The 16,202-nt window shown below is 43.6% G+C and overlaps 2 protein-coding genes across 2 annotated transcripts; both read right to left on the minus strand.

Annotated features, from left to right (window-relative positions):
* Nucleotides 1-2,392: 2,392 nt before the first annotated feature.
* LOC310993935 (uncharacterized protein) lies at nt 2,393-6,148 on the minus strand. The gene is made up of 2 exons (XM_083982419.1): nt 5,980-6,148; nt 2,393-4,597 (listed from the first exon to the last, which is right to left on the minus strand). The coding sequence occupies exons 1-2, from the start codon at nt 6,041-6,043 to the stop codon at nt 2,847-2,849; spliced, it is 1,815 nt and encodes a 604-aa protein (XP_083838545.1). The 5' UTR covers nt 6,044-6,148; the 3' UTR covers nt 2,393-2,846.
* A 5,276-nt stretch (nt 6,149-11,424) lies between these two features.
* On the minus strand, nt 11,425-15,481 carry LOC310993936 (uncharacterized protein; the record flags this gene model as incomplete). The annotated part of the gene is made up of 2 exons (XM_083982420.1): nt 11,425-12,737; nt 15,196-15,481. 2 exons carry the CDS (start codon nt 15,479-15,481, stop codon nt 11,425-11,427), a joined length of 1,599 nt encoding a protein of 532 aa, XP_083838546.1.
* Between the last annotated feature and the right edge of the window lie 721 nt (nt 15,482-16,202).

A 16,202-nucleotide genomic window follows, 5' to 3' on the forward strand; every position in this document is an offset into this window, starting at 1 on the left:
ATGGGCTAATTTGCCAAAATGTTGAACTATCCCTTTAAGTCTCCTCCAGCTCTGGTTGGACGGTTAGTCTCTGTTGTTTTTATTTATTTATTTTTATCAGATTTGTTCTGTTGACTCTGGTCTAGTGAAATCAACATGAAAGACATTTTATTACAAATTAAACAAATATTTTCAAAAATGTTGTGATGTGCTAAAATGTTTTAATGTTTTTTTAAAGTTAATTTATTGTAGTTTTATTACTTGAAATTTTAATGGTATTGCCAATTTATTGCTGCTTGGGCAGAAACTCAGAGCAGGTTCGAGCTCCTCAAACTCAAATTTCCAATAAAGTAAATTTGTCAATGCTGGTACAGTTTTTTTTTTTTTTTTTTTTTCATTTTTACTTTTGTCTGATAATTGTGAGACATGACAGACGAAGACAGACGTTAATAACCAGATACTGACAGTCAAGTTTCAAAATAATAAAGATGTTCTCAGTGATGAAGATTTATTTATCCTTTTTTCAAGGATATGAAACCTGAATAATGTTTCCTTAAGTATTTTAAAACCTCAACAATGTGTCATAGATGCATATCACAGATTAATATTCAAGTTTAAATAAACAATCACTTTATGCGTCCTGGGGCCTCATTTATCATTGTGGATACACCTTTTTTTACGCCATTTTCCCCTCGTTTTGTGCGTACGCACTTTTCTCCGCCAAATTTGGGATCTATCAAGCCAAAACCTGACGGGGAAAAGTGCGGACATTTACACCCATTTTGACCCTGGCGTACGCCTTTTTTGAGGAACAGGAGGAATTGGCGACACCGTTGCTGAGTCAGAGAACTGCAGTGTGAGAGGGAGAGAGGAACCTACATTTAGAAGAGCACAGTGGGATTTTTTAAAGTAATTGTGGTAGTGGTGGACCGTTGATGCTGGCAATCCAACCCGCTCTATAATAACACTAGGCTTTATGTTAATTGATAAACAGAGCGCATTGTGGATTTTGCTTTTTTGATTAGGCTATGTGTGACGTCCGACAAGGATCAAACCATCCAAGTTTAAAAACACACCGGCAGCAGCGCACACTGATCTGCAGCCTAGACTGTTATTATTCTGTCACCTGAGTTAACGAGGTGCACGTGAGTTTGGAGCTGACGAGAGGAGAGAATAAAGAGTGAGACAACGCGGCTCTGAGGAGGAACTGTGAAGGACTCAGCTCAGCTGACCTAAACCGAGTCCAGTAGAGCTCTAACTGTGTAGTGGGAAGGCCTGCAAAGTAATGGTAACTATCGTCCTGCTTCCTACATTGTTTTAACATCTAGGTAAAAAAAAATATATATATATATATATTTTCTGGGATAAACGGGCAGATTACATACGATTATTCTTCTTTCTGCTCCCTTTTGTTGAGATTTTGGAGTTTTTTGTTTTTATTGTAGCTTATTAAAATGCAAGATCATTTATTGCCCGTGTATCTGCTTTCGGAGAAGCGGAGAAGTTCCGCTTCTTTCCCCAGCCCTCCGCCGGTTGTCTCCGTTGTCACTTTGTTGTCACAAAAGTTGCTGCGCCACAGAGAGCACATGGCTAATTAAATATGCACGTGCTGACCATATATAGTTGTATATAGGCGTTCCGGGGGCGGAGTAAGAGGTGTGTTCACGTGTGCACCATTCTTGAGTCCTGTGTGACTTATTGCGGAGAGTTGTGCGTACGCACAGTTTGATTGATCTGAAAAAGGTGTAAATATTTAGGGTGTACGCCATTTTCGTCTTTTCGCCGTACGAAAATATTTAGTAGCAGTTTTACACCCTCTTTGATAAATGAGGCCCCTGATTGTTATGATTTCAAAAGTGAAACTGTTGATCTTGTGAATGAAGGAGGATTAAAACTTCCAGGTTGCAGGTATTTAAATGGGACGTGAACCTGCAGCTGTGACTCTCTGAATGTGTTTTATCTGTTCACAACATAACATTTTACTTTTACAGCATAAAAATCTAAACGTACAAACAATGAAATAATAAATTCTCATGAAAGAAAAGTGGTTTTACTGATTCAAAGTGAGGATGAAGACAAAAGAGAAAGCAGGCAACAACAGTCACTTTGTGTCCGTTATATAGTATTTATTTTAAGAATAAAATAACAGAATAAGATGAGCACCATCAACTCCTCCAGTCCAGCTACAATAGAAATAGAAGGAAGTTCGATTAAATATCATCAGATTCTCTTTTCTTGTTTTGGAAAACATTTGTTGATTTAACATCGTGTTCCTGCAGCTTATCGTCACTGTACAGTTCATAGTTCAAGAGGACATTCTTCTGCCAGATCAGTTCAAGAAATGATTTTCTCACATTGTGCGAGGCAATTAAACAAAACAAAAAAAATCAAGGTATCATCACCTAAATATTTAATATTCATTCAAGGTAAAAAATAATTTTCAGATTACTTTGAAAGCCGTCGTTATTCTGGATGTTTCCAGAGTGAACGGTGAGAACAAGTCCGAACCAGAGCCGGTGGTGAGTTCAAGTGTCTGCAGTCAGAGTAGGACAGGTGAGTGTTATCGTCCAGTCCAGGCCACATAGTAAATTGAGATAGATGTTTTCAAAGTAAACATCTGAGCTCTCCCCCTCTCTCCCTTCTTTTGATTTCAACACATTCATAATCATCATGATTGAGTCAGTAACAAGATTCTGATTTTGATGAACGTTATTTCCTTTTATCCCGGGAAAATAATGAACATGATTGTTTTCGTGCAGAAGAAACTTCACATTTCTCAAGTCAAGACTATTCTACTCACTCCACATCTTTAATTTATTCCAATGATTCAGATTGTGATCGCAGGGTTTTTTGTTTTTTTTACGAGATTAAAGACAAGTGTGTTTTTTGACGAGTAACTTCTTATTGAATCCTTTACCGCACACGTTGCACTGGTAGAGTTTCTGACCCGTGTGAATCGTCATGTGCTCCGTCAGATGCACGTTCTGTTTGAAACTTTTACCGCAGATCCGGCAGCTGAACGGTTTCTCCCCCGTGTGGATCCGCATGTGCGTCTTCAGGTTGCCCTTGAGGCTGAACGTCTTCCCGCAATCGGTGCAGCTGAACGTTTCTTTGGCCGAAGCCTTTTTCTCCGTTTGGTTTTGTCGTATCTGCGAAGACTCGCCGCCGACACATTTGTGGGTTTTGAGCTGCGTGTACCACGTGAACCTTTTATCGCACGCGGTGCAGCTGAACCGCTTCTCCTCGGTGTGGACCGACATGTGCAGCGTCATGCGTCGCTTGTGGGCGAATCTCTTGTCGCAGAACGGGCAGCTGAACGGTTTCTCCCCCGTGTGGATCCTCACGTGCAGCTGCAGCGTTCCCTTCTGGCTGAAGCTTTTGCCGCAGAACGAGCACTCGAACGGTTTCTCCCCCGTGTGGATCCTCATGTGCGCCAAAATGTTCCCGCTGCAGCTGAAGCGTTTCTGACACACGGAGCAGCTGAACGGTTTCTCCCCCGTGTGCGTCCTCATGTGGCTCATCAGGTGGTCCTTGCGGCAAAACGTCCGCCCGCAGTCGGAGCAGCTGAACGACTCCTTGTCGCCGCTGCATCTCGATGAGACGTCGGCATCGTCGTCGTCGTCGTCGTTCGTCAAAGCGTTTGAATCCGACTGATCCCTCGTTTCCTTCCAGCCGTCGTCGCTGGGTTCAGTCTCGGGTTCTGGCGTTTTATCGTCGGTAACCGGTGCGACGCGTCGGGCCGCGTCTACGCTCCTGTTCGGTTCCGACGCGGCGTCAGCGTTGCCGTTGACCACGTCGACCGTGATCGTACGTTTGATTTTCTTCTTTCCCGTGTGGATCCTCATGTGTCTGCTGACGTCGCCGCTGTATCGGAAGCTCTTGCTGCAGACGGAGCAGCTGAAGGGTTTTTCTCCCGTGTGGAGCCTCATGTGACTGATCGAGTTTCCCTTCTGAGAAAACCGTTTGCCGCAGAAGGAGCAGCTGAACGGTTTCTCTCCCGTGTGGATCCTCATGTGCGCGTTCAGGTGCGGCTTGCGGCCGAACCTCTGGCCGCACTCGGAGCAGCTGAACGACCGCTCCACCGTGTTGCAGTTAAAATCCACGACGGCGTTGACGCTGCCGTTGTTCTTCTGCGAGTCGAGACTGGACTGAGATTCCCAGTCGCCGTCGCTGACTTCGGTGTCTGAAGAGTCCGAGGCTTTGTCGTCGGTGTCGGGTTGTAAGTGGCCGTCTGGATCTGAGCTCCCGACTCGTTCTGGTTCTCCGTCGGCCTCTTCTTCATCTTCATCTTCATCACCGGCTTCTGTTTTCATCTGCTCAATCCTCCTGTTCTCCTCGGCGTGACTCTGATGAAGCTGCGAGGTCAGAGGTTTCTCCTCCTCCTCCTCCTCCTCATCATCTTCACTCTTCACAGGGTCGGTGGTGAATGTGAACTTGGTGACGTCGGCCTCCTCCGGTGCGTTAAGCTGCTGCTCTCCGTCCGCACCGGTCCACAGCTCCTCCTCTTCCTCTTTAATCCGCGGAGGCTCCGCTGCGTCGTCCTGGTCCACAGTGGAGCTCCACTCCTGCTGCCGCTCGTCTTCACCAATGATCACCTTTCGGACATCTGAGGGTAAAGCTGCAGCACAGACAGACAGAAAGGTATTAACAGTGGCCACGGTTACACAATGTTTTTTAATTTGGAATTAAAATATTGTCCATAATTCAGGAATAAACGTTTACGTGATCGAGGAATTAATTAATCGGATTTAAAATCGGAATAAACCAGCGACTTACTTCGGAATTAAGTTTAATTCTGAATAATAATTTTCATTCAGAATTAGTTTATTTGTTTGTTTTATTGTTGTGGATTATTTTCTTTTGTTTTTTTGTATTGTTGAGAACATGTTTGTACGATGAGTTCATGTTTGTCTATTTGTTTGATGAATCTCAAGGGGTTTATCCAAATAAAAAAATTTCAATCTCTCTGAACTAGGTGTTTACGTGGTCTTTTTTCAAGCAGAATTACTTTTTATTCATTATTAAATGATTTCTATTCAGAATTAAAGCTCTCATGTAAACGTGGCCATTGGGGCTCTTTGGTCACACTGGCAGTTATCCAGTCATTGTTTTCAATACTGTACAATCAGATAACAAAAGTTCTTGCTTTATATTTAAGGACACATGTTCTTACTATGCATATTCTTACAGGAATTTAAATAACTTGATGTATTCAAACAACCGAAATAGAAATAAAATAAAATGTAATGTTTTCTGCCAAGATGTTGTGATTTACAATGAAAAACCTTCAACATGCTGACCAAACAGAAACCTATAAGATGAACCAGGCCAACGTTTTAGTTATCCTTCTTCTATTTCTTGTCTTTCATTATTATCATCAATTATATTAACTATTTTCTGAACTGTCTGAACTCCTGCTTATTGCAGAAAATACCTAGTTTTTCCATTTGAAGTCAAAAGTTACAAGTCAGTAAAAGGAGACAGTGATCGACTGTTCTGAGTTTGTTTGATCTGATTAGATTTATACACATGGTGGTAGAACAGTTTTGAGTAAGAAGAAGTGTTACAATACATGAAAACACTTTACATAATACTGTGAAGTTTTCCTAAACAAGAAAACTAACATTTTCTATTATTTATTATTTTTTGTCATTATAGTAAAAAAAAATTAAGCTTTCCTTACAAACAAAAGTGAATCCAAATAAGGAAAAACTCTCAACTTTGATAATCTTATGTGTATTTACAGCTGTTAGTCTTATATAAACTACAGATTCACCAAACATGGAGGGTTTCACAGCACCACAACATTAAGAACCGAGCTTTTAAGTTAAAATGTGAAGGTTTTTGTCCTTTAATTGAACAAAGACACAACATATAAACACAACATATAAACCATAATCCATCTGCTGCTACTGTTGTGAACTCTGTAGCTAACGTTAGCTTAGCCACATTAGCAGCAGGGCAGAACTAAACGTTTCCCGCAGCAGAAAGAAAACAAACCTTCTCGTTTCAGCTTCTTCTCCGGCTTTAAAACAACGTCCGACAGTTTACGGCGTCGATCCATCGCTGCTCCGGTCACAGAAACCCCGGTTTTCAGCTCGTTTTTAGGGGGTTTATTTAGTCCACAGCAGCTCCGTTGTTCACAGCTAGCATCGGTTCACACAGGACTGACCGCGACTTCCGGGGGCAACTTTCAAAATAAAAGCCGCTGTCAGAACCGAATCATATACTGATGGATTATTATCAGCACTTTGATGTCAAATCACATATCAGTTGATGTTAATTTTTTTCAATGATTTAATTTTTTTTTAATTATTATTATCTATATCAGGGATGTCAAACTCAATTTAGTTCAGGGGCCACAAACAGCACAATTTAATCTGAAGTGGGCCGGACCAGTAAAATAATAGCATAATAACCTTTAAATATATTTTAAAAATTGAAAATTTTCCTCTGTTTTAGTACATTAATAAGATTTTACAGTTTTACAAAACATATTATGAACCACTTGAAATTTCTTGATAAAAATATGTGCAATTTCAAATTTTCACACTTGACAAATTCATCCTGAGGGCCAGGTTGGACCCTCTGCAGGGCCGGTTCTGGCCCACGGGCCACATGTTTGACACCCCTGATCTATATCTATACCTTCCCTTATAGCTATATATAACTCATTACAGTGTCTGGCAGCAGCTATACCACGTTGTAAATGTCTCTCTGAGGTTCCTCCTCCTCCTCCTCCTCTTTGGTCTTCACAGCATCAGGAGTGAATATGAACTCCTCCGGTCCCTGAAGCTGCTCTTCCTCCTGACTGGTCCAGATTTCCTTCTGTTCCTCTTTAATGTGTTGGGACTCTCTGGTCCTCTTGTCCCCGACTCGATCGCTGCTGCTCAGGATGAATCTCCTCCTTCTTCTTCACACACTTCTTCACACAGAGGACCAGAGGATATCTCACCAATAACCTTGTTACAAACTTCTGGTTAATATTAACGAGTCAGTGAAAAAAGTTGAAAAAGGGGCGAGAAACAGTCGAAGCAGAATCTGGTTTGGCAGCAGACTCTTGGTCCAGTGAAGGCGGACTCACCTTCTCTATGGAGCTTGACCTTGGGCTGCAGCCAAAAGATACTCTACTATATATACTCTACTAATACCAAAGATACTGTACTCTGATTTCTGTTTCTAAACCATCTTTGGTAAACAGAGATATCGAGCTCTGCGTCTGCGACACTTCACACGAACACAGACTGGAGGAGAAAAACCTAAACACACACACACACACTGAGGGACCATAGTTTTTATTCAGGTAGCCAACTGTAAATGTTCTGAGTTACTGTCAAAATAATAATAACAAAAACTTGTCTTGTTCTTCTGAGAACTGTTTTTTTTTCTGTTTAGCAGTAAAATATAAAACCTCAACATTTAAATATAAACCATCATGTAAATATTCAGACTTTAAGTGTCAGTCAACGAAATAAACTAAACTCAGGACATCTCCTGTCAGATTAATAATAAAGTGCTTATGATGTCGTTAAATACGCAGAAACCAACCTCTTATTTAACAAAAAGCTGATGCAACATTTGTTTTTACTTACTGATGTGTGTTAATGTGACCATCAGCTCACATTTACCTCCTAAAAGAAAGTTTTTTTTCCCATACAATAATAAAAAGAGATAGTTTTTATTATTACTGTATATAATCTCATATAATGATTAGTGTTCTTAGTGTTTCTTAACCACTTTTTCTTTTTTTGGCAAAACAATCCTGCTGTGAAACATCTTCAGGCAACAGGATGTCATACAACAGTTAGTAAAAAAAAAAAAAAAAAAAGCAGTTCAGGCACAAACAAACTAAACAAGTTCCCGTCCTGCACAGACAATCTCCTCGTAGTGTCTAAATAAAATCTTCTTCTTTTCCTTCAGGTCCTTCACCTGTTTGTCCGACTCGTCCATGTTCTTCTATAAACTGTAGTGTTCATAACAGTGACGTTGGGGATTATACAGCTGAATTTTTTTTTATCTGAACAGCAGCGTCAGTTTTCTCTCCATTCATTCACAAAGCCGTTCGTAGTGTCGTGTTCAGACTCTGTGTTTATCAAGCTCCTCAACAGGAAACATGTCGTCACTGCCTCCAACACTGGAGATAAATTAAATCCTAGCCTGGTCCTTAAAAAAAAACAAAAAAAAAACAGTCTCATTGCACTTTATTTCATTTGAGCAAAGAGACCGGACACTCCCCGTTGTGACACATTTACTTCTTCTGAGACTCTGTTGAAGTTTAAAGGTGTACAGAAATGGCCGTTTGTCCTGTTTGTCGCGCCGAGTTGTCACGAGCTGCAACACGAGTTTACCCGAGTGAGGAAAACGAATTTGATTGGTCGTTATCGAGCGGGCGGGATATTCAAAGCTTGGGGCGAGACCGAGCTCTGTGTGTGTGTGTGTCTAAGACGTTTGAATGACGGATGACGGATCCAATATCAGTGGCTGGTGAATCGTGTACAGGCTGACGTATAATCCGTGCGCCTGCATTATCCAATGCGAAAAAAAAAATACACACTTTCATCCCAGATTTACTCAAAAATAGAATTTTGCACAAAGTTTGGCCTACAACGTCTGAAAGATGAGTTATCACATTAATTTTATGATCCAGAGTGGGCTCAAATTCAGTTTTCTTGTCTGTACACCTTTAAACCTTGATTTGCCACTGGCACTTTTGTTCAAGTTCATGAACATCCGGATTGTCGCACCAAGGACGTTTTACTCCATCCAAGACTGTGTACTGCGTGGACAGTATAAAGGAGTGCTGGTGCCGGATCAAACCCCGGGATGTGGTGCTTATTGGTAAGAAATATTTTATAGTTTTTTTTTTAGGTCTCTGTTAAAAAGGAGGATGGACAGCCCTGGCCACTGTGCTCAATACCGCACATACGCGGTCATGGACAACGACTCGAAGGACATCATCTCGATCCTAACCGTTGACAAGCGTCAGACAGACCGAAATTCCGTTATCATGGAGAAAAATGGCGTTTGCGGACACCGTGACCCAACTCATGGCCGAGGTCAAGGTGGTTGAGGTGTGCACAGATGCCCATGTGCAGATACCTGCCCTCGTGGGTAAGTGGGTTTTATAATAGCAATGATACTGTCTGTCTCTGTCACTGCTGTACTTTTTCCTAAAGTCAAACACAGTTTTGACATGTGGCATGGGTCAAAAAAAATCTAGCCAAAAAGATCTCTGCAGTAAGTGCTACCTGTCATGGAAAACTCAAAATGACCAAAAATGTATTTATCAAACTAAAATTATCTTGTGCATCTACTTTTCAGGTGGCCAAGACCAAGGGGCACCCCGAGTCGTTTGTTCGGCTGCGTGACATTGTGAACCATTTTTGGTGGGCGGCGTGTTGCAAGGCTGAAAGCTGTGACCAGTTCGCCAGGGGTGGAAAGTAACGAGTTACATTTAGTCTTGTTACTGTAATTGAGTAGTTTTTTTGTGTACTTGTACTTTTTTGAGTAATAATTTATCATTTATCATTTATCATTAATCAGTAATTTTACTTTTACTTAAAGGGACAACGAGGAGTTTCTCCAGCGGCAGAACGAAAAGTTCCGCGACAATAAAAAAGTCTCATATTAATGTGGATGAATCTACGTTACCACTTGTTAATGGGCCCATTTTAGATAAATATGTCGTTCTGTCTTTATCGTTATTTTGTTATTATTAGTGGTGGCAGAAATGCTGGGCGAGCCGACCAGCGTTTCCTTACTTTCCGTTTCGCAGCGAGTCATGAGAATAACGCCGCCGAATCGCCATTTATGGTCGGGACTACGACGGTATGTGATCGTCTTCGAACCTCTGACTTTAATTCTTGATGAATAAAAACATGAGTCCGTCTTGCGCTGGTCAAAGAATTTCACGGTGCGCACGGAGGCTCATAAATGTAGTGTGAAAACACTTTTCCAAAACTCCTCGTTGTCCCTTTAAGTACATATTGTTGGAAGTAATTTACTTCGCTACATTTTAAATAGCTTCGGTTACAAAGTTAAAAAAAAGATGAACTTAAAAGTACGCCCCCACCCACCCAAAAGAAGTAACTAAGCAACCTAACTTTTAGGTTTGTTCAAGACCTGTCTCCGTCTGAAAAATACACTCTCGTAAGATTTGGCTCAGATCTCCTAGCCAATGCCAATCCGGCTAACTCATTTTTGCAATGCTAAATAAGACTGTTAGCTGTGTAAATATTTAATGTTATCACAAGAAAATATGAATATGAATAGCTCACTTTCCTCCACCAACAACTTTTATAAATCCACACACACGTTCACAACACAAGGCGACCTGACCACTTAGGAGACAGGAAGTACCATTTCATGTCATTGGCGCAGCTTGTAGCCGTCCTGTCGTAGTAGAGTATTGGCCTGCACGTTATCAGCAAATCTGGTCGACACTGTTCAATATTGCGATGACGATACGACTGAAAAAGTCAATACGCTGTAGTACAAACACCAGGCCTGTAGCGGCGCTGTAACACCGCCACGCAAATACACCAAAAACAGAGAAGAAGAAGAGTGGAAAGCTTGTGATGCAGTGAACAAACTCCAAACATTTTAAGTCGACGAAACACTAGAAGTCGCGCCAGAACAAATATGCTGATCCATCGACGCCACATAGATGCGTTTCAGGCGCGGTATCAGTTGTTGTTCATTACATTACGTTGCGTCTAGCGGTGTCGCTCAGGTTATAGGTGTGAGCTGCGCCTGTAAATAAAACGTACTCATCGCGTTTCAGGCAACCTTTGCGATGTGTTTACCGTGCATGTTGACATCGCAATGACGATGAAAATAAGATTAAAGAGGAGCTTTTGGTTATAAAAGAGTCTCTTATTAATGTAGATGAATCTACGTTACCCACTTGTTAATGGGTCCATTTTCAATAAATATATCGTTTTGTCTTTATAGTTATTTTCATATTATTATTTAGTGGTCGACTCGCCCAGCATTTCCTAGTTTCGGGTTCCTGGACGCTGCCCGCTAGTTAAGAACTACGACGGTATCTGATCATCTTCAAACCTCCGACTTTCATTCTTGATTAATAAAAACATTCTTAGCAAATGTTTTCGCTTTCGTCCGTCTTGCGCCAGTCCAAGAATTTCACCGTGTGCGCGGAGGCTCATGGGAAATGTAGTGTGAAAACACTTCCGCTTTCTGAAACTCCTGTAGTTCCTTCAATCGTGCAGCCCTAGTGGAGTATCTTTGTCAAAGGGAAATAAAAATTGAGCAGAAGTACGTAGGCGGGAGGAACCAGGCTAGAAATATTCGACCTGAACGCTGTTGAACAACAGAATCACTAGTTTCAGTTTAATAAAGGTCGTTGACATGAATCTGAGGAGCTTGATAAACTCAGGCTTCGTCCTGAACCACCTCTTTGTCCTCGTCTGACCGTTTCATTCATCATGACGTCTTCAGCGGCTCCGCGGTCTCGGCTTCTTCCTTCTCTTTGCCCGATAAAGCGTCCGCGGCCTCGGCCCCCTGACTGTCCGCCGTGTGCAGCTTCATGTGTCTCTTCAGATGTCCCGTGACGGTGAAACATTTGCCGCAGACGGAGCAGCTGAACGGTTTCTCTCCCGTGTGGATCCGCATGTGGATCTTCAGACTCCCCTTCTGGGCGCAGCTTTTACCGCAGATGTTGCAGCTGAACGGTTTCTCCCCCGTGTGCACCCGCATGTGTTTGGTCAGGTCTCCCTTCTCCGCGCAGCACTTCCCGCAGAACGGACAGCTGAACGGTTTCTCCCCCGTGTGGACGCGCATGTGCTTCTTCAGGTCCGTTTTCTGCGCGCAGCCTTTGCCGCAGACGGAGCAGCTGAACGGTTTCTCCCCCGTGTGGTACTTCATGTGTCTGTTGAGGTGCTCTTTGACGTGGAAGCTCTTGTTGCAGACCGAGCAGGTGAACGGCTTCTCCCCCGTGTGGATCCGCATGTGTCGGGTCATGTTTCCGCGCCCGCTGAAGTTCTTCCCGCAGAACAAGCAGCTGTACGGCTGCTCCCCGGTGTGACATCGCATGTGCGCCGTCAGCGACCCGCTGTCTTTGAACGACTTGTCGCAGCCGGTGCAGGGAAACGGTCGCTCCCCCGTGTGGTCTCTGATGTGTCGGTTCAGGTTCCCCTTCAGGCTGAACCGCTTGCCGCAGTAGGAGCAGGGAAACGGTCTCTCCTTCATCGGAGACCCGATATCGGCGTCCGCTTCGCTGTTTTTAACCGCGTCCGCCTCCGACCGAGCTTCGCTGGACTGCGTCCAATCACAGTCGCTGTCGTCGGTCTCGGTGGAGTCCAGAGAGTTGTCCTCGCTCACCGGTTGTAGATGTCTCTCTGGACCTGAGCTCCTGTCTGGTTCTGGTTCTGGTTCTGCTGCTGTTTCCATGAGTTCAGTGGAGCAGCTGGAGGTCGGAGGCTCCGCTCCTCCTCCGTCCTCCTCCTCCTCCGCCTTCTGACTCTGATGAAGCTCTGACGGCCGAGGTTTCTCCTCCTCCTGGTCTCTGTCGTCCTCCTCCTCGCTCTTCACCGGGACGGGAGTGAATGTGAACTGGGTGACGTCGGCCTCTCCCTCCGGACTCGTCCAGATTTCCTCCTGTTCCTCTTTGATGTGTGGAGGCTCTGGAGGGTCCTGGTCCTGGTCCCGGTCCTGGTCCAAACCGGAGCTCCAGTCCTGATGCTCAGGGGAAACCTCCTCTGTCCTCACCAACAGCTGCTGGACGTCTGTGGGACACGCTGAAACACACACACACACACACACACACAAGTTTGCGACATTTGAAACTAATGTAAATACAATTAATTTGCATTTTTAAAACTGGTCCAGCAGTGATGTCGACACATTTTTAATCAGTGATGTGTTTCCTGGTCAAACAGCATCAACATCACTGGAGCTGCAATGATTAGTGAATTAGTTGTCATGAACATGTTTCAAGTTTCAAGTTTCAAGTATATTTATTTATATAGCAGCTTTAAAAGCAAATCGTTTTTGCACCAAAGTGCTTCACAAACAAAACCTTAAAGTGGTTTTACACCAAAGTGAAAACAATATGTACAAGCAACAAGCAAAAAGTTATTTAAAAATCAAAGCAAAAAGTTTCAGAAACAACAAAACATGAGACTCTATTTCGGTCATTGATTAATGGTGTAATGTGGGGTAATAATATCTCAGATGAGTTTAAAGCAATAGTTTAACATTTTGGCAAATTCTCCTATCACCATAATCCCTATAGTCATAGCAGTAGGTTCATTACCTGTAATTATCGGTGCATGTTGTTTTGAGATCCCATACAAGACAGTGTTGTTTTTGAGGCAAATGCGTAGCCAGAACTACATTTCAGACACGGCTGCTGGGCGGAGTGATTTCAAAAGCGCAAATAGTTCCGCGTATTTGCTTTGTGTGTCGTAATGTTACATAATTATACATGATTATTTCATAGCGTGGTGAATATGCAGGTCACCACTTGTCCACCAGAGCGTTTTGGAGTTGTTGGATTGTGTATTTGATGAGTTTGATGAGGGACAGGAGACCTGCACCGTTCACCTCCATTGTGTTCACTGAGCAGCTCAGCTTATTACCATGGGCTATTTATTGTCACTGTTTTTTTTATTATTTATTACCTTGAATTTCTTTATTCTAATTATCCTTCTTTTCTCTATGCACTAATTTTATGAACTGATCTGTTGTCTTGTTGTTGAACGATGATGTTTATCGTGCAGCTGAGAAACAGAATTTCCCTCGGGATAAATAAAGTATCTATGTATCTATCTATCTATCTATCTATCTATCTATCTATCTATCTATCTATCTATCACGTGACATCTCTGCCCTGTGGATCTCAAAACAACATGCACCGATAATTAAAGGTGCACAGAAATGGCCGTTTGTCCTGTTTGTCGCACCGAGTTGTCACGAGCTGCAACACGAGTTTACCCGAGTAAGGAAAACGAATTTGATCGGTCGTTATCGAGCGGGCGGGATATTCAAAGCTTGGGGCAAGACCGAGCTCCGTGTGTGTGTGTGTCTCAGACGTTTGAATGACGGATCCAATATCAGTGGCTGATGAATCGTGTACAGGCTGACGTATAATCCGTGCGCCTGCATTATCCAATGCGGGAAAAAAAATACACACTTTCATCCTGGATTTACTCAAAAATAGAATTTTGCACAAAGTTTGGCCTACATCGTCTGATAGATGAGTTATTACACTAATTTTATGACCCAGAGTGGGCTTAAAGCAGAAGTAAGCGATCCGGTCGTTTTGGCTAATGCTGCGTTCCAGGCAGGCTTTTGAAACTGTAAATTACAGCTTCAAATCACAACTTACGACTTTGTAGCGTTCCAGGCAACCCACTCGTGTTTTTCTGACCTGTTTTACCTGTGAAAGTCACTATAACGGCCACTCGTAACTTCCGACCCGTGAACTCGTACCAGATCGAACTGGTATGACTTCACAGGTCGGAAAAACAGGAGTTACGAGTTGCCTTGAACGCACCATAACAGTCCTCGTCCCTACGTCACCACATTCACGGCGTCCCTTGGCTGCACACACAGCCCTGCATGCCGTTCTCTCTCCTCATTGGATAAAAACTGTAGGATACGATAAATGTTTTCTCTTCGGCTCAGAGCAGAGCAGAGTGACTGACAGACCCGTGTTTCGGTCCAAACACTCTATGTAAGTGATTGCTGTCGGAAGATATAACTATTTAAGACTTATATTAACACAAATATATCACTTACTTCTGCTTAAAATTCAATTTTCTTTTCTGTACACCTTTAAAGGTGATGAGCCTACTGCTATGACTATAGGGATCGTGGCAATAGGAGAATTGGCCAAAATGTTGAACTATCCCTTTAAAGACAGAGAGAATTAAAAAAACCTGCAGATATATTGATGTATATTTACGTGTGTAAAAACTCCAGCTCCCAGAAGGCTTTGCTGCTGGTGAACGTTTCTCCCTGAGACTTGTGGGAGTTGTGGTTGTTGCCTGGTAACGGTGTTTCCGACGCCTTCTCCGTGTTAAATGAACTCGCTGCGTGTGTTTGTGTCCCGTGTTGCTGTTTTATCTCAGAGTGAAGTTTCAGCTCAGTTACAGATGAAACCTGCAGTTCGCTCCGTCATGCTAACGGACATTAGCTTCATTAGCCTGTGGTGGTGGTGGGAGGGGGGGACTGACTGACTGACTGACTCACCCGCTCTGTGCAGCCTGACCTCGGGCTTCAGCACGGCATCGAGCAGCCTCCTCTGGCGGCAGATCTCCCGCTCCGACCGCTCCACTCGGTCTTCGTACTCCGCCACGGTTTCCTCCAACAGACCGACGATCTCCTCCGCCGCCGCCGCCAGCCGCTCGGTGAGCAGCGCCCTCAGCGCCGCGACCTCCGCCGCCTCTTCTCCTCTCTCCACCTGCAGCAGGAAGTCTTCGGCGGCGGCGCTGATCCGCTGGTGGACCGACACCCGCAGCAGCTGCACGGCGCACATTTTTATTTCACTGCCTTTTCTGCGCAATTTCAGCCCCGAGCGAACAAAGGGAGGCAGCGCGGAGGTAAACAGAGACACCGAGTTCCGCGTCGACGACGGGGCGCGCAGAGGAGAGCGAAGCGGCGAGAGCGAACAGCGACCTCTGCTGGGCTGGAGGAGAGAGACCTGAACACACACACACACACACACACACACACACACACACACACACACACACACACACACTGAGGGACTGAAGGAAAACTACAAGTTCCTGCAATATTTATTCAGGTCACCAACAGTAAATTTACTGAGTTACTTTCATAATAAAAACATTGTCTCAAGGAAATTTAAAGGTCCCATATTATGAAAAACTGTTTTTTTTTCTGGTCTCTACATAAATAAACTGATCCTCCCTGAGCCGACCAACTCCTAGAATGAGGAAAGCAAACGGGTCCTGCATCGACTCTGCAGCCCACCGACTGGTAAAACGGTGCTCATACAGGCTGTTCAGACTCAGCTCCTGTGGTGATGTCACGACGGGAGTGAGGCCGGCCCCTCAGCGCGATAAAACGCCTACCACGTCTATTTCTATGGCTGCAGTGCACAGCAAGAAACTCCTGAGCTAAATTGATGAAATACCAACCAATTTTAAGTCATAAAGTGGTAATAATCTTTGCCGTGTACAGTAACCATGTTACTTAAAGGTGCAGGCACAGAAACAGCTTGTTCTCAGCAGAGC

Source organism: Trachurus trachurus (assembly GCF_905171665.1).
Source record: "Trachurus trachurus genome assembly, chromosome: 11".
NCBI lineage: Eukaryota > Metazoa > Chordata > Actinopteri > Carangiformes > Carangidae > Trachurus > Trachurus trachurus.